The sequence below is a fragment of the Asparagus officinalis genome, chromosome 9 (assembly GCF_001876935.1).
Source record: "Asparagus officinalis chromosome 9, Aspof.V1, whole genome shotgun sequence".
NCBI lineage: Eukaryota > Viridiplantae > Streptophyta > Magnoliopsida > Asparagales > Asparagaceae > Asparagus > Asparagus officinalis.
Window position 1 is genome coordinate 21,237,353 of NC_033802.1, and position 18,674 is coordinate 21,256,026.

An 18,674-nucleotide genomic window follows, 5' to 3' on the forward strand; every position below is an offset into this window, starting at 1 on the left:
AGTGATGATGATGGAGGAGGAGGAGGGGCGGGACGGGAGCAGGATGAGGAGCAGTTGGAACGCGGTCGGGGCGATGGGGGTCGACAGAGTGATGGAGTTGGTGGAGGAGCTGAGGGGGAGGGCCAAGAGGGAGCTGGAGGAGTTTAGGGACATGTATGGGGAGAGGGTGCTTGCAGGCCCTTATTATCATTAACAAGGGTTTTATATATCATTCTTCGTAGATGCTTGTAGTCCCTTGCTGCTGAGATGAGCCCAGACTCTCAAGTCAACTGCATAGCTCCTGGATTTGTGCCTACCCATTTTGCCGACTTCATACAAACAATCCCCCCATTGAAAGCACTCAGGGAGACATAGCTCTGCCTCATCCACAAGTTTTTGTGCTCTCTGTATGAAAAACTTCTCGCAGGAATGTTGCTCACATTACCCATTCTAGGAAGCACTTAAACAAATTGCATGCACTTGTTATTTGTGTTTGATATTTGTGTTGAATATTCAATGTTTGGTTTCAGTTGTGTTGGTTATGATCTTGGTTTCAATCAATGTTTGGTTATATATATGTGCTTGGCCTTTGGTTTCAGTTGTGTTGGTTATGATCTTGGTTTCAATCAATGTTTGGTTATATATATGTGCTTGGCCTTTGGTTTCAGTTGTGTACAAATGAACTGAATTTCTAGCAATATTCAGTTGTGTAGTTACCAACCAATGTTTATGTTCTTCTATTTGGTTTCAGTTATGAATTTCCAACAAACAATTGGTTTCATCTAGTCTATTTTTAATTGGTTGAAATGGTTGTTATGTCATTAGTAATGTGATATTATGCTATGATGATGATCTCAATTTTTGTTATTATTATTTTATCTTATATGGGTGGTAATCACATCATGGTGACCATAATCAAGTTTTCTTGATTTTTTTAGTTTGAACCAAACACTAGAAAATGAGGAATTTATTTACACATCAATTGTTTTCTTCTTTTTTCAAGTTAAACCAAACTAAGAAAAGTGATGGAAAGTACTTTCACCTCATATTTTTTGGCGAAACAAACACGTAAAACAATTTATAAAAAAGTGAAGGAAAATAGTATTTTGAAAATGAATGAAACAAGGGAAAAATGTTTTAAGGCCCTAAAATAAAAAATCTGTTGTGACTAGGCCCCCCATATTATTTTTTGGGTGACAAAACCCCCAATACATAAAGTACTTGTGTTTCAGCCCCTGTTTGCCTTTCCAACACACCACAGTAAGAAAAAATTTTCCAAATTCTAAAATTACTCTTAACCCATTATCCAAAAACTGCCAGTCCCCCCCCTCTCTTTCCTCTCTTCTCAGGCTCTCTTTCCTCTATTCTCAGGCTCAAACCTGATGTGCATAATAAACTGAAGATCAGGCTAAGGAAGGAGAGAAGGAGTCAAACTCTGCTCCGATCGCGAAGTGGGAGCCGACGATCGAAGGGTATCTGAGGTTTCTGGTGGATAGTAAGGTTGTTTATGATAAGCTTGAGAGTATTATTGATAAGGCCAGCTACCCTTGGTGTAAGTTCCTTATCATGAGTTTACGATTTTAAAACTTGCGTTTGTTGGGTGGATTTTGAAATTGGGGAATGGAGAACAGTTTATCGGATGTTGGGTAGTTGAATATAGTAATAAATTTATGTTTTGTTATACAATTTAAGCACAATGGAATAAACTTAACAGAGGCCATGTGTAGAGGCCAGTAGTATAGTTAACGGGATAAGGAGGGTTGTAGATAAGCAGAAGAGGGCTTGATTGAATGCAATCAGGAAGGATGTGGCAATAGTTGGAATTAATGGAGCATATATGATTCATGTAGCTGATCCCAAAATGTTATATTTTGGATATAGGCTTTTGTTGTTGTTGTTGTTGTGAAGAAAGGAAAGAGGACTGGATGTAGATTATAGCCCTTAACATATTTCAAAGGAAGAATATGATTCATGTAGTTATCTAGAAACCTGGAATAAAGGCTTTGTTGTTACTGTAGCTGAAGGAATAGGCATAAAAGTTTTGTTATCTCATCATGAGTTAAGTCAAAAAATGATAAATTTGCTTCTGGGATTTGTTAGTATTGTAACTTTTATTAAGACTTCATAGTATAAACATAACAGTGACCTCGAACTGAATGGTATTCTCTCTTCTTGCACATATTAACCCTTTGTTTATGCAATCTGTGTCTTCTGAGTTTCATAAACATATATTTAACTCTTAATGTTGAACTATGTAGCTTGCTTTATATTGCTGATGTTATGGTATGATTTTTGCTTTACATGAAAATATATTCGATTGAGAATAGACCTAGCCTTCCAAAATTTCTTTCTTTTTTCAAGCTGTATCCTTAAAATCATAGATATTTAGTTCTCATTTCATCTTTCTCTTAAAGTAAACAGAATGTTGTATCATTTAAGTGAAAAAAACAATCAAACAACATTGCCTTATCCTTGTCTAGTTTAAAACATTATTAATGACATATTTCTGACCTTTTCCATCCAACCAAACATGCTCTGATCACACTGGTAGAATGTCCAAAAAAATCTTTTATCATGTTTCATAGATAGTGTATTTCCTAGGAATTCATGAACCATCTTCTGGAGGCCTGATATTTCTTCTTTAGTAATATTTTCCCAAACTTTCTTTCTAATGAGATAATGATGATCTCGAAGTCCTTGCCACTACACCAAAATTCCAAATTGGTGATGAGGGTTATAATTTTATTTTCTAACATGCTCCTGTATGTTGAGCGCTTTTTTATATAGGTTGAATCTGGACTCACACAACCAAATCATTATTCAAATCCGCTTTAAGTTTATGGGCAGTAGGATTTGAACCTGGATTGCTCAAGATTTTGACTTGCCAGAGTCTGTCGGATTCGCAAGCTGGGTTCTTTATGCTGATCAAGGTTTATTTCCCGACGATTTATGATATAAAGCATTTGATGATGTTCTGCAACAGTTTGCATGGAGGACTTAATAAGCTTGCCGAGTTGCTTGATGTGGAGAGGGTGGGGATTTGCCACCAAGCCGGGAGTGATAGCTTGCTGACTTCTTGCACAATTAGGAAGCTGAAGGAGAGTTTCTTTAATGGAAACACTGAGAAATATGCCAGTGTTTTGTATAGCCTTGGTGTTGAAAATGGACAGAACACCCATTAGTATGAGTTCTTGGAAAAAAACCTTATATTAATAAGAAGCTAATGAAAAAAAAAGTTTGTTGTTTGAGTATATATCTTTATGTTTGGTTTATTTGTATTTTAGTTGTTTGGCATTGATAGTGTCAGTAAATTTTACCTTGGATCAATGACTATGGCTTTTTCTTTGATGAGTTTATTTCTGGTGATGCAGCATCTAACTATTCTGTTAGCCCATACTAATGAGATTTTTTACCTCTAACTATTCCGGTGATGCAATATCTAACTTTTTCTTTGAGATTTTTTTACCTTTAACTAATGAAAATCCTCATGTAAGTAATCTTGAATTTATTATTATTTTTGCTCAAGTAGCTGTGATTTATGATTCATGATTTAACTTGATTTTAATTTTGTTTTTGTGAATAATTTTAGAATGATGGTTGTAGATTTCAGGAGTGGTTTGACAACCCCGTGTATAGTGTGGACACTCAGTTATTTCCACTTATGAGAGAAGAACAAGAATTTAAGTTGAAGAAACAAGAACATGAAGCTTGTTATTGCTTTAAGTTGAAGAAACAAGAACATGAAGCTTGTTATTGCTTGGATGAGGTTGTGAAAATGAGGAGAAGAAATGAATTTGATGGGTGAAGAACATGAAGCTTGTTATTGCTTGGATGAGGTTGTGAAAATGAGGAGAAGAAATGAATTTGATGGGTAAGCTTACAGAAGAAAAGATGAAGTAGATGTTAAATTTTATAATGAGACTGGTTGTACTCTTTATTCTTGTGTAGTTTCTCAAGAGTTGCTTGTAACGTGTTATATTTTATTGTTCAGTTGGTTATACTATGTGTGCTTTTTACACATGTGTAGTTTCTTCAGAATTGCTTGTAACGTATCATGTTTTATTATTCAGTTGATTATACTATGTGTTCTTGTGGTTTGGTTGTACTTAGATCAGAAATTAATGAAATATATTCTGTCTATTTAGTGATCAATTTTGGTTATTGCGATTGTTTGTGAAATATATTTTGGCTATCATGTGAATATGTATAAGTTCATTCAAATATAACTTAATGTGCATAATAAACTGAAGATTATATATAAATTATGTGTATCAAAATATGAATATTATGGTACATAATCTTATGGTTATTGTGTACATAATATATACAGATTATGTACATAATCTTTAAGTTACGATACACTATTAAATCTCATAACATGTTAACTCTCCTCATAACATGTAAACTTTTCAGTTGAACATGTTAACTTTCTTCGTAACATGTTAACTTTTACCATAATATGTTAACTTTCTTCGTAACATGTTAATATTTACCATAATATGTTAACTTTCTTCGTAACATGTTAACTTTTAGCTGAACATGTTAACTTTCATCATAATATGTTAACATTCACTATTATATATTAACTTTCACCATAATATATAAACTTTCTTTATAACATGTTAACTCTCAGCTGAACATGTTAACTTTCATCATATTATGATGAAAGTTAACATATTTAACTGATAGTTTGCGTGGAGAGCTAGAATATAACATGTTCATAATAAAGTTAACATATGCAGATGAAAGTTAACACATATAGCTGGCAGTTAACATGTTCACTTTAAAGTCTATAGAATTTGAAAGTAAACGTGTACAGTTAAAATAAAACATGTTCATCTGAGTAAGCACATCGTGAAAAAATAAAGGGCTTTAAGCCACATTTTTAGTGCAGACAATAACTTTTAAATTAAGTCTCTCTAATCATTACACACCACTCCTGCTTTGGTATCAATTTATAAAGAGGAAAAGCATGGAAAAAACCATTTAAGTTCTTCAAAATGTGGATTAATCATAGCAATTTCCTTCTCTTGTCTCTCCATTTGAATTTAAGTTCTTCAAAATGTGGATTAATCATAGCAATTTCCTTCTCTTGTCTCTCCATTTGAGATTTATTTCAGACCTTCAAGAAAAGTCCTCAAAGATGTTATAGATGAATAAATTAACATGTACATCTGACAAGTTAACATATACATCCGACAAGTTAACATATTATGATGAACGTTAACATGTTCAGTTGAAAGTTAACATGTTCTGAAGAAAGTTAACATATTATGGTGAAAGTTAACATGTAATAGTGAATATTAACATATTATGATGAAAGTTAACATAGAATAGTGAATGTTAACATATTATGATGAAAGTTAACATAAAGCAGCGAAAGTTAACATTCAGTATGAAAAGTTAATATACTAGGAGGAAAGTTAACACGTTTAGTTAAAAGTCAACATATAACTATTTTTTGGTACACAATCTGTATATATTATGTACATAATCTGTATATATTATGTACACAATAACCTAAATGTTATGTACATATTATGTACCATAATATTCATGTTTTGATATACATAATTTATATATAATCTTCAGTTATTATGCATATCAAGTTCTATTTGAATGAACTTGTACATATTCACATGACAGTCACAATACATTTTACATACAATCAAAATAAATTATACCAAAATTGATCACTAAATAGACACAATATATTTTATTAAAATTTGATCTAAGTACAACCAAACCACAAGAACACATAATATAATCAACTGAACAATGAAACATGACACGTTACAAACAATTCTGGAGAAACTACACAAGAATAAAGAGTACAAACAGTCTTATTATAAAAATTAACATCTTCTTCTTTCTGAATCAGACCACGCTAATTTTTCAAGTAAGACTGATGCGTCAATCAATTCCTTAACCGGCAAAGCCTCCTCATTATTCACCATAACAAGAGAACACCAAATCCGCACAAACCGTATCAATTCCAATTTCAGCATCGCCCATTCTCCCAATCACCCTCCTCATCTCCTTAAACGACCCTAACCGTCCATACCATTGAATCACCACTCTATACTCAAACCCCGATGGCTTAAACCCCAAGTAACCCATTTCATCAAGCACCTTCTTTGCATCCTCAACCATACCCACCAAGTTCAATCCTCTGATCATACACTCAAACACACTTTTTCCAACAAAACTTGTATCTTCAATCCAACCACAACATTCTAAAATAAATTCTTTCAATCCTCTACCTGACGCAGCAATAACGAGGTCACAAGCAGAGGGTGGCCCTGAGTAGGAGACGATGATGGAGCGTTGGTCGACGATTGAGAGGGGGATGACGAATGAGCGGTTGACATAAAAGAGGGTCTGATCAAAGTAGATGGCGACGGTGGAGGACTATCACTAGGAGAGGGAGGAGGAGGGGGTGAGATTGAGAGGAGGAGGAGGGGGGGGGATTGAGAAGAGGAGGAGAGGAGGGAGAGGGGGAGGAGATTGAGAGGAGGAGGAGGGGGTGAGGGGGAGGAGATTGAGAGGAGGAGTGGGGGACGAGGAGAAAACTACAGAGAAGAAGAAGAAAATAAGGAAAAAGTATTTTTAGAATGTTTTAGGATGTATTCATTGAAGAATGTTAAAAAAAGGCTGAACATATTTTTTAGGATTTTAAGGATTAAAAAGTAAGGGAAAAATGATAGGGCTAGGCCACATCTGGATTTGTTTTGGGGCACATTTTTCCCATGAAACAAACCAAACACGCCCTAAAAAGAAAACATCCGCAAAAATTGAGTGCCAAATTCGCTCCCAAAGCTGATTCGAAACAGCCGCCGTCGCCGCCGCCGCTGCCGGAGACATCTCCTCCAGAGCTCGCTGCTTTCAATGTCCGGTTCAATTTCTTTACTTCTTCTCATTTCGCTGTCTCCCTAGCTAGGATTTTTGTAGCTTGATCCTTGATTGCTTAGTTTTGACTGTGGAACTAGGGTTTTGGGATAATTGATCGCTAATGACTTTCAAGTTGTAGGTAGTTCTAGATTATGTAATGTAACTGTTATTTGTACAAGATTTCATGAAAGAGAGCGATTGAGGAACATGGCTCGTGATTAGTAAGTTTCTGATGCTTATATTATTCTATTAAAAAGTATTATTTCACTTTGGTGCCCTTAAGTTTACATATTTTTGAACTTTGGGTATCAAAGTTAAAAAAAAAAAAAAAGAAGTAAACTTTGGTGTATCAAAGTGTCGGAAAACAACTTTAGGGTATAAAGTGGAAGTAACTCAATAAATTTTTTGATCATGCTGTCGCTAATTTGGCTAGAAACTTTGACATTATTCACTTCTCTTTATTTGGTAATGTTTTCTATGTGAATGAAAATTTTAACTTTGTTAGTCCTTTCTAATTGTTATTGGTGGTTTCGAGTTTGAAGTAGTTGTAGTGACAATAATGTTTGAAGTTACTGTCCCTGTAATCCTGCTAAATGTTGGAGCTGAGGTAGTTTTCTTGTCTAAATCAGCTCAGACTGAATTAAATTGCAGGAAGGAGCTACATTAATTTGAGGCTGCTCTCGATTGGTCATGTCTGAATATTACTATACATGAGCTTCCTCTTTCTCCACGTTGGTTACTTCATCCACCTGTAGGTATCTTGAAGTTTTGTGTCTTTCAGATACATCCTCAACTGCCAAATATTGCTTGTTAAGACTTAAGACTCTCAGACACAAGGATTTTTTTGTTGGGTATGGCCTTGTGATTGCACAATTACACAAGATGAAGAGTAATATCAAATCGACGTTAGCACTAAAAGCTCTTACTAGATGGAAGATTTGAGGTTTCTTTGATAATGGATTCAAGTCTATGTATTGTCTTATGCCTTGCCTTGTGCCTTGCTATCTTTCACACCTCCCTTATGTTCCACGATTGTAATAAAAAGTTCTGTTTAGAGCAATGATTAGATTGGGTTTATATGCCTGCATATGGATGCATATTATTTTGTTAACAAAATTTAGCTACGGTTAACATTTTCTTTTGAATTTACATACATCTGATTGCTTTCTGTTCATATCAACTCCTTGGGCAGATTGGACACCTTCTCAATGTCCTTAAGATGAAATTAATGAAGAAAGTGTGGGACATATGCCAGAACAAAAGGGAAAATAAGGAGTTACTTCTAGATTTTGATAAGGCCTTGTGAGGATTGGATGTGTCAATGGTCAGCCTCATAGCAACAGGGGGAGCAAGGGGAAATAGATGAACAAGGAGCTATCTGTATTTGTGAGAAAAGATATTCTCTCTCAGGACCAAATAATTTCTTCTAGTTACACTTAGTTGTGTCCCTTTTTTTCTTTTATGTACATTATTCATAATGTCACAACTTGTCATATCCATTAGTCATGTCCCTTTTTTTCTTTTATGTACATTAGTCGTGTCCCTTTTTTTCTTTTATGTACATTATTCATAATGTCACAACTTGTCATATCCATTACCTGTTCCTATGGTCTTCAGGTCTTGGTTTTGGGCCACAACTGATCCCTAGGCTTTGGATTTTGTACTAGTCCCAATTTGTGGTAGTTATTGAACGAATCGATCTTTTTGAGTATCTTTCTTTTCTAAATTTTAAGTTATCTCATAAAGGTTTCACATCTTAGTTATCATAGGTGTAGGAGAATTTAATTATGATCACCGGACATTCTACCATTCTCAATTAGCATGCAATTTTTTTTCCTTTCTGATACGAGTTAGCTGACAAGCTTAGAGAATGAGCTCATGAACATGAAGAATGTCTGAGAGATTCTTCAGCGAGAAGAACCATTAAGAGGTCCCAGATTGTGACCCTTGAGGGTGTAATTTCAAAGGAGGTCTGAAGATTGCTAATACATGGCATGTGTGCAGTAGACAATAAAATAATATGTGTGTAGGAGCAAGAACTGTTTAAATCAGAGAATCATTATATGGCCACAACTTTCACGATTAAGAAAGTGAATCACATGCGTTTCAAACCTAGCCATTACAACACATTATAGGTCTTTGACCCAATGTACAACATAACAGAGGGATAATGCTGAAGTAACCACCACTGAGGTATAAAACCCCCTCACCATGGAGAGGAAGATACGTATAACTAAAGACTAATTTAGATGTTGGCAATAACTCTGTTGAGTCTGTGTTTTTGCTAATCTGGATGGATTTTATTGGTTGTATTGTCTTTCTAGTCCAAAAAATATATCAGTGCTTTCTATATTGATCAAACGGATAAGGGAGCATGCCGACACCACCCCTGCTCCCAACTCGTCTCCTGATAAGCTATGTGACATCATGTTATTTATGAATGACTTTTCTTTTCTCATATTGGTTATGATATATGCTAACTCATTGTTTTCTATTTCTGCGGATATGCGCCACTCAAGGAGATAGAGAATCCAAATTTTGGAGATAGTAACCAAGAACAATGGGAACTGAAGTTATGATCGAAGGGAGTGCAGTTTGCAAATTTTGGATTGTGGTAGGATCAATTTTTGGATGGCTTATTATCTAGATGTCATGGGGATTTTGGAGGACATGTCACTTAAGAGTGACGTAATGCTCTGCAAGGGTCCACTAAGAGGAAGGATCAACTATTATTTAGAGCCATGGTGCTAGGATCCAATCAACAATTGATGCAGCCGACTCAGGATCGAGCTCTTTTCAGGTTGGAATCTCCGTCGGAATTGCACAATTCCATCATCTTGAGCCTTAAAATAACGGTGAAAGATTTTCTTTCTATTGTATGTAAATTTTGAAAAAAACATGACTAGGTTATTAGCTACTTTGGCCAATTTTCTTAAATAAATACCAGTTTGTAGCTTTTCAGCAATGCTTAAAAAAACAGAAGCGCAAAGTGAAGTGCTAAACCTGTTGATGAAGCAAAGGCATAAGCTTTAAAGCATGAGGTGTAGGCTTCATGAGTTTAAATATTTTAATTTTAGATTTTTAAAAATTATGAACATATAATATATAATGTTATAATAATTTGCAAATATATACGTTTATGTCCTGATTAGTAAATAAGAATTAAATATGTGAAGTATAGACATGAATCATTATAAACTAAGCTACATGCATAATGTATATATTTTATTTACGCTCACATGGTCATATTAAAAATACAAGGGGCATATTAATGTTCGTTAAAAACCATTTTACATCCTCCAATCTTGTCTAAAGTGTGCACGTCAAACGCACACTTCAATTATGCTTTAAGCGATGAGGCATAAGCTTCAAGGGATAAATACTCTTTAGTTTCGAAGTGTTCACCCTTCAAAAAGTTGCGAAGCAATTATCGAAGCGAGTTTCTAAAAAAAATTTTCAAACATTGCTTTTCAATAGTGACAGGCAAGATTTCAATCTTGCCTAAATGTGTTTCCTAATGAATTTTTACTTCCTTAGTTTGATGCTTGAATTTCTTTCGGAGTGATGTATGATTCTCCTGGTTCAGATCTCAATAGTTGCCAATGATGAAGTTTCCATCATTCATCTATAGCTAGAGGAAGATAAAGCTTGTGCATTTAGGACTGATAGGATGTATGAATCCTAAAAACAAGTCGATCCAGTCCATGGTGCAACACTGCAGCACCGAAAAAATGGGCAAAACAGTCATCAATGCTTTATCCTTTTATAATACTGGTGGGTGATTTATATTTCTAGTTTGTGTCTAATAACGTGTTAATGTGATTCATTTTATTAAAGTAATAGCTTTAGATGATTTGCATTTGGTCATTTTTAAGGTTCCTCTTTCCAATAAACCCCTGGCCTAACAAAAATGGCCTAACTTGCATTTTAGTTAGGCCTTTCTTTAGGGGTTAGCTCATAACATATGTTTTCATTTTCTTTTGTTGCTTCTTTTTACTCTTAGGGTGTGTTTTGTGCAATATGTTAGAAAGTACTAGGGGCTCCTAGGTGCCGCCTAGGCTGGCGCCTAAGCAACACTTCGGCCCTTTTTAGCATGGAGAGAAAAAACATTTTTTTCTTCAAAGATCCAAGATAAGATCCTCACCGTTTTATTTGAGATGAACTTGGATGGAGATGAAATCTAATCGATTTTTTAAACTTGACATGTTCTCTTCACCAGTTGTTGTGCTTAAGCAGGCAATAACCCCTATTTGACGCAGTGGGTCCACGTAAATGGCCCATGTTTAAACACACCAATTTTTTTTGGTGCTAGCCGGTTAGGCTGTCTCTGGTAACGTACAGTTACGCTTAGGATATCATCTCATACCATCCTGTCTCATTTAATGATTAAGCATGTACTTATTACTAGGATACTTTGCCATCTATAATTAGCTGGACTGAGACCTTGCTGCAAGAGGAATTAATAGTTTCTCCTTCATGAAGGTGGTTGTCAACCTATATACTTTTACATAATCACGGGTGTGAAATTGCTGTAATTATATTGGTTGTTGACAACATATATATTTATAACTTATAAATGATAGACTGATTAATCAGTTGGATACCCTGATGCCATATGGGGTGAGGAGGGCTAAGTTCTTTTATTAACAAATCAAATATATAATGCAGTGAAACAAACTTTTGATGTAGATATATTTCTTTTTTTTTTAAATAGCAATGCAGATATATTCCTCAACGACAGTAAATTTTAATATTGTTGGCTAATTTCGAATAAGAGTAGGCACCTTCTTTGTTTCGTTTGCTTGTCTTTTCATTCACATCTATTTGACATCTGAGACAAGGTATACGTATGCTGGAACATACAAGTTGCTCACACCGATAATGGTGTAAGATAATCTAACGTCTGCATTATGTAAATCTTATCTTTATATTAAACTAAAAGCGACAGTTGGAAAAATATGCTAATGAAATGTCTTCTGTTGTTTTTTCCCAAACTAAAATTCGGGAAATAATTTTAGAAAGATGGGGTCAATATGTGGGTAATTTGCTCATGGTACTATTCCTTTTGGTACAAGTTCTATTTTTAAACACTTAAATCAGTATCAGTATATCATAACTTCTTAAAATTTCTCTCTTTTAAGTAAGAATGCATCATATCCAAGATAGATACATACTAGTTTAATGTTAAACTTCCATGATTGTCCTTTTGTGGCTGAGCAATTGATGTTTCACTACTTTTAGCTCCCTCTTTCCCTCTTCTCTATCTAGCTTCAAAATGGCATATTCTGTTTCGAAATTCTTCAGCATCTCTGTGATATAGATGTATTTTCCGTGTAAGAATAATGAAACTGCACATCTAATCTTCAAAAGCTATTGTGTCTGTAATTGCAGGTGTAATTCATTGCTGAGGCAGCGCTGAAGTAAATAAAGCCATACATATTAACAACTTTATATGCAATAACATTCAGGAGAGAAGATTGCTTATTTGGTATAATTGATTTATTTTGGTTTTCTAGCAGCATATATACGTTCTTTCATGGTTGTCAAGCTTTAGTATAGTCGATCCTACATGCATATATATATATATATATATAATTTATAATTATATATATATATATATATTATATATAACACACAGCAACGAGCATCCGCAAATTTTAAGCTGAAGGAAGCAAAGCCATCAAGCCAGTTGCAGAAGGGAATGCATCGTACTGACATTAATGTAAGTATATATGAAATATTTGGGAAATCCTTCTGTAGACAAAAAAATAAAATAAAATCATACAGGAAATGTAGAGTGGACATTTTTCTTATCAAATTCTCTGAATATCTAAATGATGCTGAACACTTCAACAAAGGCAGTTTGTAGCATCTGAATTTTCTATGTCATAACTTGCTGCCCTTTAGCGGGTACCATAGACTACTTATATCTTCAAATAATTTAGATCAAGTGAAAGCTACTGATGAAAGGAATCAAATTTGTATGGTTTTGGTTGTTGATTCCTAACGGCAATTTCAAAGAATTGGGTCTCCTGTGATCTTTCCTTACATTTTGTCCTCCAGAATAAACAAAGTAGCATGACAAGCTCTTGTGATCTTTTAATGGCATTTTGCAAATTAATTCTCCTGTTCGTACATCTGATGACATCTATTTTGTTCCTTTTCTTCACACTGTGCCGTCTGATAGGATTATTAACTTGTGTTATGTTTGTTTATGTTTGTGAATGTCAAGTCATAGGATGCTTTCATCAGTTAGTCATGGCTGCTTCTGTGATTTTGTTTCCTTGGAAAATAATTGGTTTCATCTTCAATTTTGTACTACGAAGCAGTTGATTAGCACCAAAAAAAAAAAAAAAAAAAAAAAAAACTTATTTTGTACTACGAAGCAGTTGATTAGCACCAAAAAAAAAAAAAAAAAAGAAGAAAACTCTAGAAATCAAGTCTGTCGAATATATTGCACCTGACAAATTCATTTCTATGGATTTTACCAATTAAATAGAGTATAACCTTGGTATTAGTTGGGTGGTATTTGAATACCATCTAGAAATTGCTATTGGAATTTGTATACATCTTATGTGCCATAATTATCCCATTCAAAAATTGATGATTGCACTTGAACAAAAATCTACAGGGGGGAATAAAAGGAGTTTGTCTTTGTTCAGAGGCTTTCAAGCTTCTTTGAGAAAAATAATTGACATCAATGTGGTCTATGGCTGTTTCTGAAATTATCCTTCTCTGATTGAAGAGGTCTGCCTGTTTTCTCAATTCTAAGCGATAGTGCTTCACATATTATGTTCATATGATTGGGAACTGAATAACTTCAAACATAAATAGTGTTTTTTTTATTGGGTGAGCCGAAATCTAAGATAACCCAAGAAGTTTTATGGCCAGTAATAACCGAATAAATTCGTTTATCACGCAATTCAGTTAGAGAGATTTGCTCGGAAACCTTAGTAAGACATTTGGTTCTCTGTATTTTTTATCTTTATTCGATTTTTTTTCCTTTCTAAGGAACCTTATTCTACATCTTTGACACCAATTATGATCGAGGAACTAGATACTTTTCTTGGAGTACAATTAAATTTAAGCATGACCACCTAACTAAAATTAGGCACTAAAAGGCAAGAACACGAAGCTTAACTAAGAAAGCGATTGGATCCTAATAATGTGTAATTAGGATCTTCTAATGACATTTGCTTCTCATTGCTAAAAGCTTAACTAACTTGTTGGCAATGGTAGTTGAAGAAAGGGAGAAGAAAATTAATATTCTCTGATATTAGTTTTGTTTTTAGATTAAGAAATAGGATTTTGAGGAGGATTGGTTATAGAGAAGGACAAAGAGACAAGTCAGACCAGTTGATAAATGATTCCGGGCTGTTTTATTTTTGTTTAAAATTCCAAATTCTTATACTTGGTTTGCTTTTTGTCCACTGGCCCTCTTCTGTTGGCATCTTTGATCTATTCTCAGTCTCAACCACCGCCTTATCTTCTTTTCTGTACTTATATAGGAGGATCCAAAGAATCACTATTCTTACTACAATAAATGCTACAGTGTGCTGTAAACAATAAATCGACCCACCAGTTTGTCTGCTGCAACATATTACTGTACTAGTAAATCAAATCTCCCGCTATATTTTTGAAGTTAATGTTTATGCTACAGCTTTTTACTTTATCATAAACAGTAAATCAAATCAGCTGTATTAAAACTTAGATCCTCCTCGAAGTATAAATGAGTAGATATGATTTCTAAATCAAATGTATTAAAACTTGGATCATCCTTTAAGTAAAAATGAGTAAATATAATTTCTAATTTGAAGCATACAATAATCAAATTAAATGTATTAAAACTTAAGGGAGGTAAGTTCAAAATACAATACTTAAAAAAATAGGGGGTCGTGCTTTGCACGGGGTGCACACTAGTACTAATAAAAGCCAAAACAAATTTGCCAAATCCCTTATTATGTCATGCTGTAATAAGATCAGGAGACTCTTGGATGTGGAAGCAGTTAATTAGAACAAAAAACAGGGTGATGGCTGATTTAGGAGGAGCTGATAATGTCAAATCCCTTATTATGTCATGCTGTATAAACTCAAAGCCAAAACTGTCTGTGTTATATAAAAGGCTATCTCTTGTGTCATGCTCAGTGCCATGGCACAAAACAGTTTGGGGTGGCCTTAATGTGCCAAAGCATGCTTTCATCAGCTGGCTAGCGATACATAACATACTTCTCACATAGGATAGACTCTTGAAGAGAGGAATAATCAATGCAAACATGTGTTGTCTATGTTCAGGTACAAGTTTTGAAACTAGAGACCATTTATTCTTTGAATGCACATATTCCTCCTATATATGGAACTCAGTCATGGACTAGATGAAATTCAAATGGAAGTCTTGTAGCTGGTGTCGGATTTGGAATTGGTTTTCAAGTTTGAGAGGAAAGAGCTGGTGTCGGATTTGGAATTGGTTTTCAAGTTTGAGAGGAAAGGCTTTACAAGTCAAGCTCAAAAGACTAGTATTGACAGCCTCAATATACTGCATATTTGAGAGGAAAGGCTTTACAAGTCAAGCTCAAAAGACTAGTATTGACAGCCTCAATATACTGCATATGACGTGAGAGGAATGCAAGACTCTTCACTCAGAAGTTTAGTAGTGCAGATCATTTGATCCAAGTCATAAAATTTGAAGCCTCAACCATCATTTTTAACAAGCCTTCTTATTAGGCATTGTCGGTTTTAAAAGGTTGTTTGTGCTCTCCATTTTTGAATTGTATGTGCTCTCAGTTGAATACTGAGTTTTTGTGAGGTGTACATAACTTCATATAAGGTGGATGAATAAAAGTTCTTTCATTTACCAAAAAAAAAAGCCAAAACAAATTAAAACAGTGGCAGGATTTCTCTTTTCTTTCATATTGATCCTTGTGAATTTTTTAATTGCATGCAAGCAATCCTGACAAATATGTGATTGATGCACTTATTATATCCAGAACATTTCATTTCATTTTATGCCTCATAAACTATTAGTAAAGAATCTTTTAGGAATATTTCTATTGCAGATAGTGAGAACTGAATTCATGGATTTCTTTAATTATGGTTTTTATTGTTTTTGGTGTTCATGTACTTTCTTTTTAATATTGCTAGACTAACTATTAATGCATGTTTTTCAGAAAACTACTACACATCATAAATTCTTTGTTGACATGTTATAAACCATTGTTTACCGTCTCTGTACAAGTTTCTCATTGATATTTACATTGTTTCTCAAAAAACTCATTAACCTGATGATTCCGGTATAAAAATGGGTATTATCCAACATATCATACAACCAATAATAAGTTTTGAGAGTGTCTAGGTTTAATCTTATAGTCATCCTTGTGCTCATTTGACATGTACGGATCACAGAAGTTGCATGTATCATGGTCCACAAGCCAATTGATTTGGCTTTTTTACATGCATGTTTTAATTCCTTAATGTTTTGTGATGCAATAATTAAGTAGTAGTAAGCTATCCGTACAACATTTTCTTTTTGTTGGGAATTAAAAGCATATTTCGACTGCAGATGTGTGCATGAACAAAAAGAAAAATCTTCGTATGCATCATTTTTTTCACAGATAGTAAACAATAATCCATAAGAAAGCTTCACGGGGACTAATATGTAAGGAAACCTATCCTATTGAGAAGTACAAAAGAACCTAGGAATCCAAGAGCAGAAAGGAAACGCCTGAAAAGACTTGGGAGTAAACAAACAAAAAGATGCCATCCATCCATATTCCCTTCATAGTCTCAACCAAAAATCCCAATCACCCCCACTTTTGTTCTCTTCCTTTTGTAATCACACCAAAGAATTCCCCCTCAGATTCCCACTTCCACCTTCCTTTATATTCCAACACATGCTAACCTGCCTCCTCCCCCCTCCTCCATATTCCAAAAACAAAGGTAGTGAGAGAATGCAAGAAGTAGAGATTGAGGAAGATCTCTTGACCCTTGGCCTAAGCATCAACGGCTCTTGGCGCTCCGATTCGATATCGAAGAAGAGGAAGATAAGAGACGAGCCTTACGCTTGCAACAAGTTCTTCGCTTTGCTTCAAGCAAGAGATAGAATGCTACAACTTGACGCCGGTAGCCATGGGCTTGAAGATGGCAAGGGCCTTCATCTAATCCACTTACTTCTAATTTCAGCCACTGCCATAGACGACAATAACACAAGCTCTGCGATAGATTCGTTGACTGAATTGTATCGAAATGTGTCTTTAAATGGCGACCCTATACAACGGGTATCGGCCTATTTCACTGATGGCTTAGCTGCGAAGCTCTTAACACGAAGGTCACCATTATATAGCATGATTGTTGCCAATCCTACACCCGAACAAGAGTTATTGGCCTTTACACAACTCTATAGAAATTCTCCTTATTACCAGTTTGCGCATTTTACAGCGAATCAAGTGATTATTGAAGCTTTTGATGAAGAAGAGAAGCATAACAATAGGAGCCTACATGTTATAGACTTTGATGTGTCATATGGATTTCAATGGCCTTCTCTGATTCAATCTTTATCGGATAAGGCCACAAGCAATAGCCCGATATATCTTAGAATTACAGGTTTCGGGCAGAGCTTGGAAGTTCTGAAAGAAACTGAGATCAGGCTGAAGAATTTTGCGAAAGGATGCAATAACTTGTTTTTTGAGTTCAAGGGTAATCTGAGAGGTTTAGGACAGAGAAATATTGAGGTTAAGAAGGATGAGACATTGGTCGTCAACTTGGTGTTCTATCTCCAATCTTTGATGAGCTCAAATGAGGTATCTGCTACATTGAACTACATCAAGTTATTGAATCCATCACTAGTAGTCTTGGTAGAGAAAGAAGGAAGCAGAATCTCAAGAAGCTTTTTTTTATCGAGATTCATGGAGTCTTTACATTACTTTGCAGCGATGTTTGATTCTCTCGATGATTGCCTTCCAGCTGATAGCATTGACAGGCTCAGCATTGAGAAGAATCATTTAGGGAGAGAGATCAAGTATATAGTGACCAACGAAGAGAGAGAAAACAATAATTTGAAGAATGAGAGGCTGGAGACATGGAAGAAGAGAATGGAGAGCAATGGATTTGAAGGGATCAAGCTGAGTTCAAGATCGATAAGCCAAGCGAAATTGCTGTTGAAGATTAAGAGTCATTGCTCTAATAGTGATTTTGCGAACGCTGGAGGGTTTAGGATCTTTGAGAGGGATGAAGGGAGAGGACTTTCTTTAGGATGGCAGGATCGGCATCTGATTACCGCTACTTCATGGAGATGTGCGCTTTAAGTTGCATTTTCCATGAAGAATTTGACAGCAAGCTTGATACTTCATTTATTGTGATTTTTGTACTGGTCCGTTTGACATAATTTTTATGTACAAAACTTAACCTGTTTTTGCTTGGAAATATCTGAATTCAAATGCGCACATCTGAGACAAGTCATTTATGTTTATCTTTGGAGACCCTAGTTCAGGACTTTACCTTGATATTTCTATATTTTTTGCGTTGCGGAGCTTTGGTTTGGTGCCTTACTAGTGTCAGCATAGGGAAGGAAATGCAATAGATCTTAAGCAGAAACTTACTCATGAGTTCATGTAATCTTAGGAGTTAAGAGTGCTTCTCCTTGAAACAAACATAAATTATTACTCTAAAACCGACAAAAGAGGATTAACACTTTCAAGGGTATGAATAATCAAATAAATGCAAGAACAAGTTGCATATAAGTAGAATATCTCGAGTTCTCATTCCATTTTCTTGACCTTGTCCACGCATTTGAAGTCTATTCAAACTATATA

At 34.9% G+C, this 18,674-nt stretch overlaps 2 protein-coding genes and 1 long non-coding RNA gene across 5 annotated transcripts; all 3 read left to right on the top strand.

Moving 5' to 3' along the window:
• LOC109823280 (probable CCR4-associated factor 1 homolog 7) lies at positions 74-3,161 on the top strand. Its single transcript, XM_020389566.1, has 2 exons — positions 74-176; positions 2,830-3,161. The coding sequence occupies exons 1-2, from the start codon at positions 74-76 to the stop codon at positions 3,159-3,161; spliced, it is 435 nt and encodes a 144-aa protein (XP_020245155.1).
• On the top strand, positions 6,656-13,072 carry LOC109824457. Of its 3 annotated transcripts, XR_002242645.1 has the most exons (6): positions 6,656-6,869; positions 7,522-7,621; positions 8,063-9,670; positions 10,457-10,644; positions 12,262-12,358; positions 12,516-13,072. It is a non-coding gene; the product is annotated as an uncharacterized LOC109824457 (long non-coding RNA). The 3 variants fall into 3 exon arrangements; XR_002242646.1 differs by having other exon boundaries at positions 7,500-9,670; XR_002242644.1 differs by having other exon boundaries at positions 7,522-9,670.
• On the top strand, positions 16,791-18,301 carry LOC109824228 (scarecrow-like protein 21). Its single transcript, XM_020390764.1, has one exon. It carries the CDS (start codon positions 16,815-16,817, stop codon positions 18,165-18,167), a length of 1,353 nt encoding a protein of 450 aa, XP_020246353.1. The 5' UTR covers positions 16,791-16,814; the 3' UTR covers positions 18,168-18,301.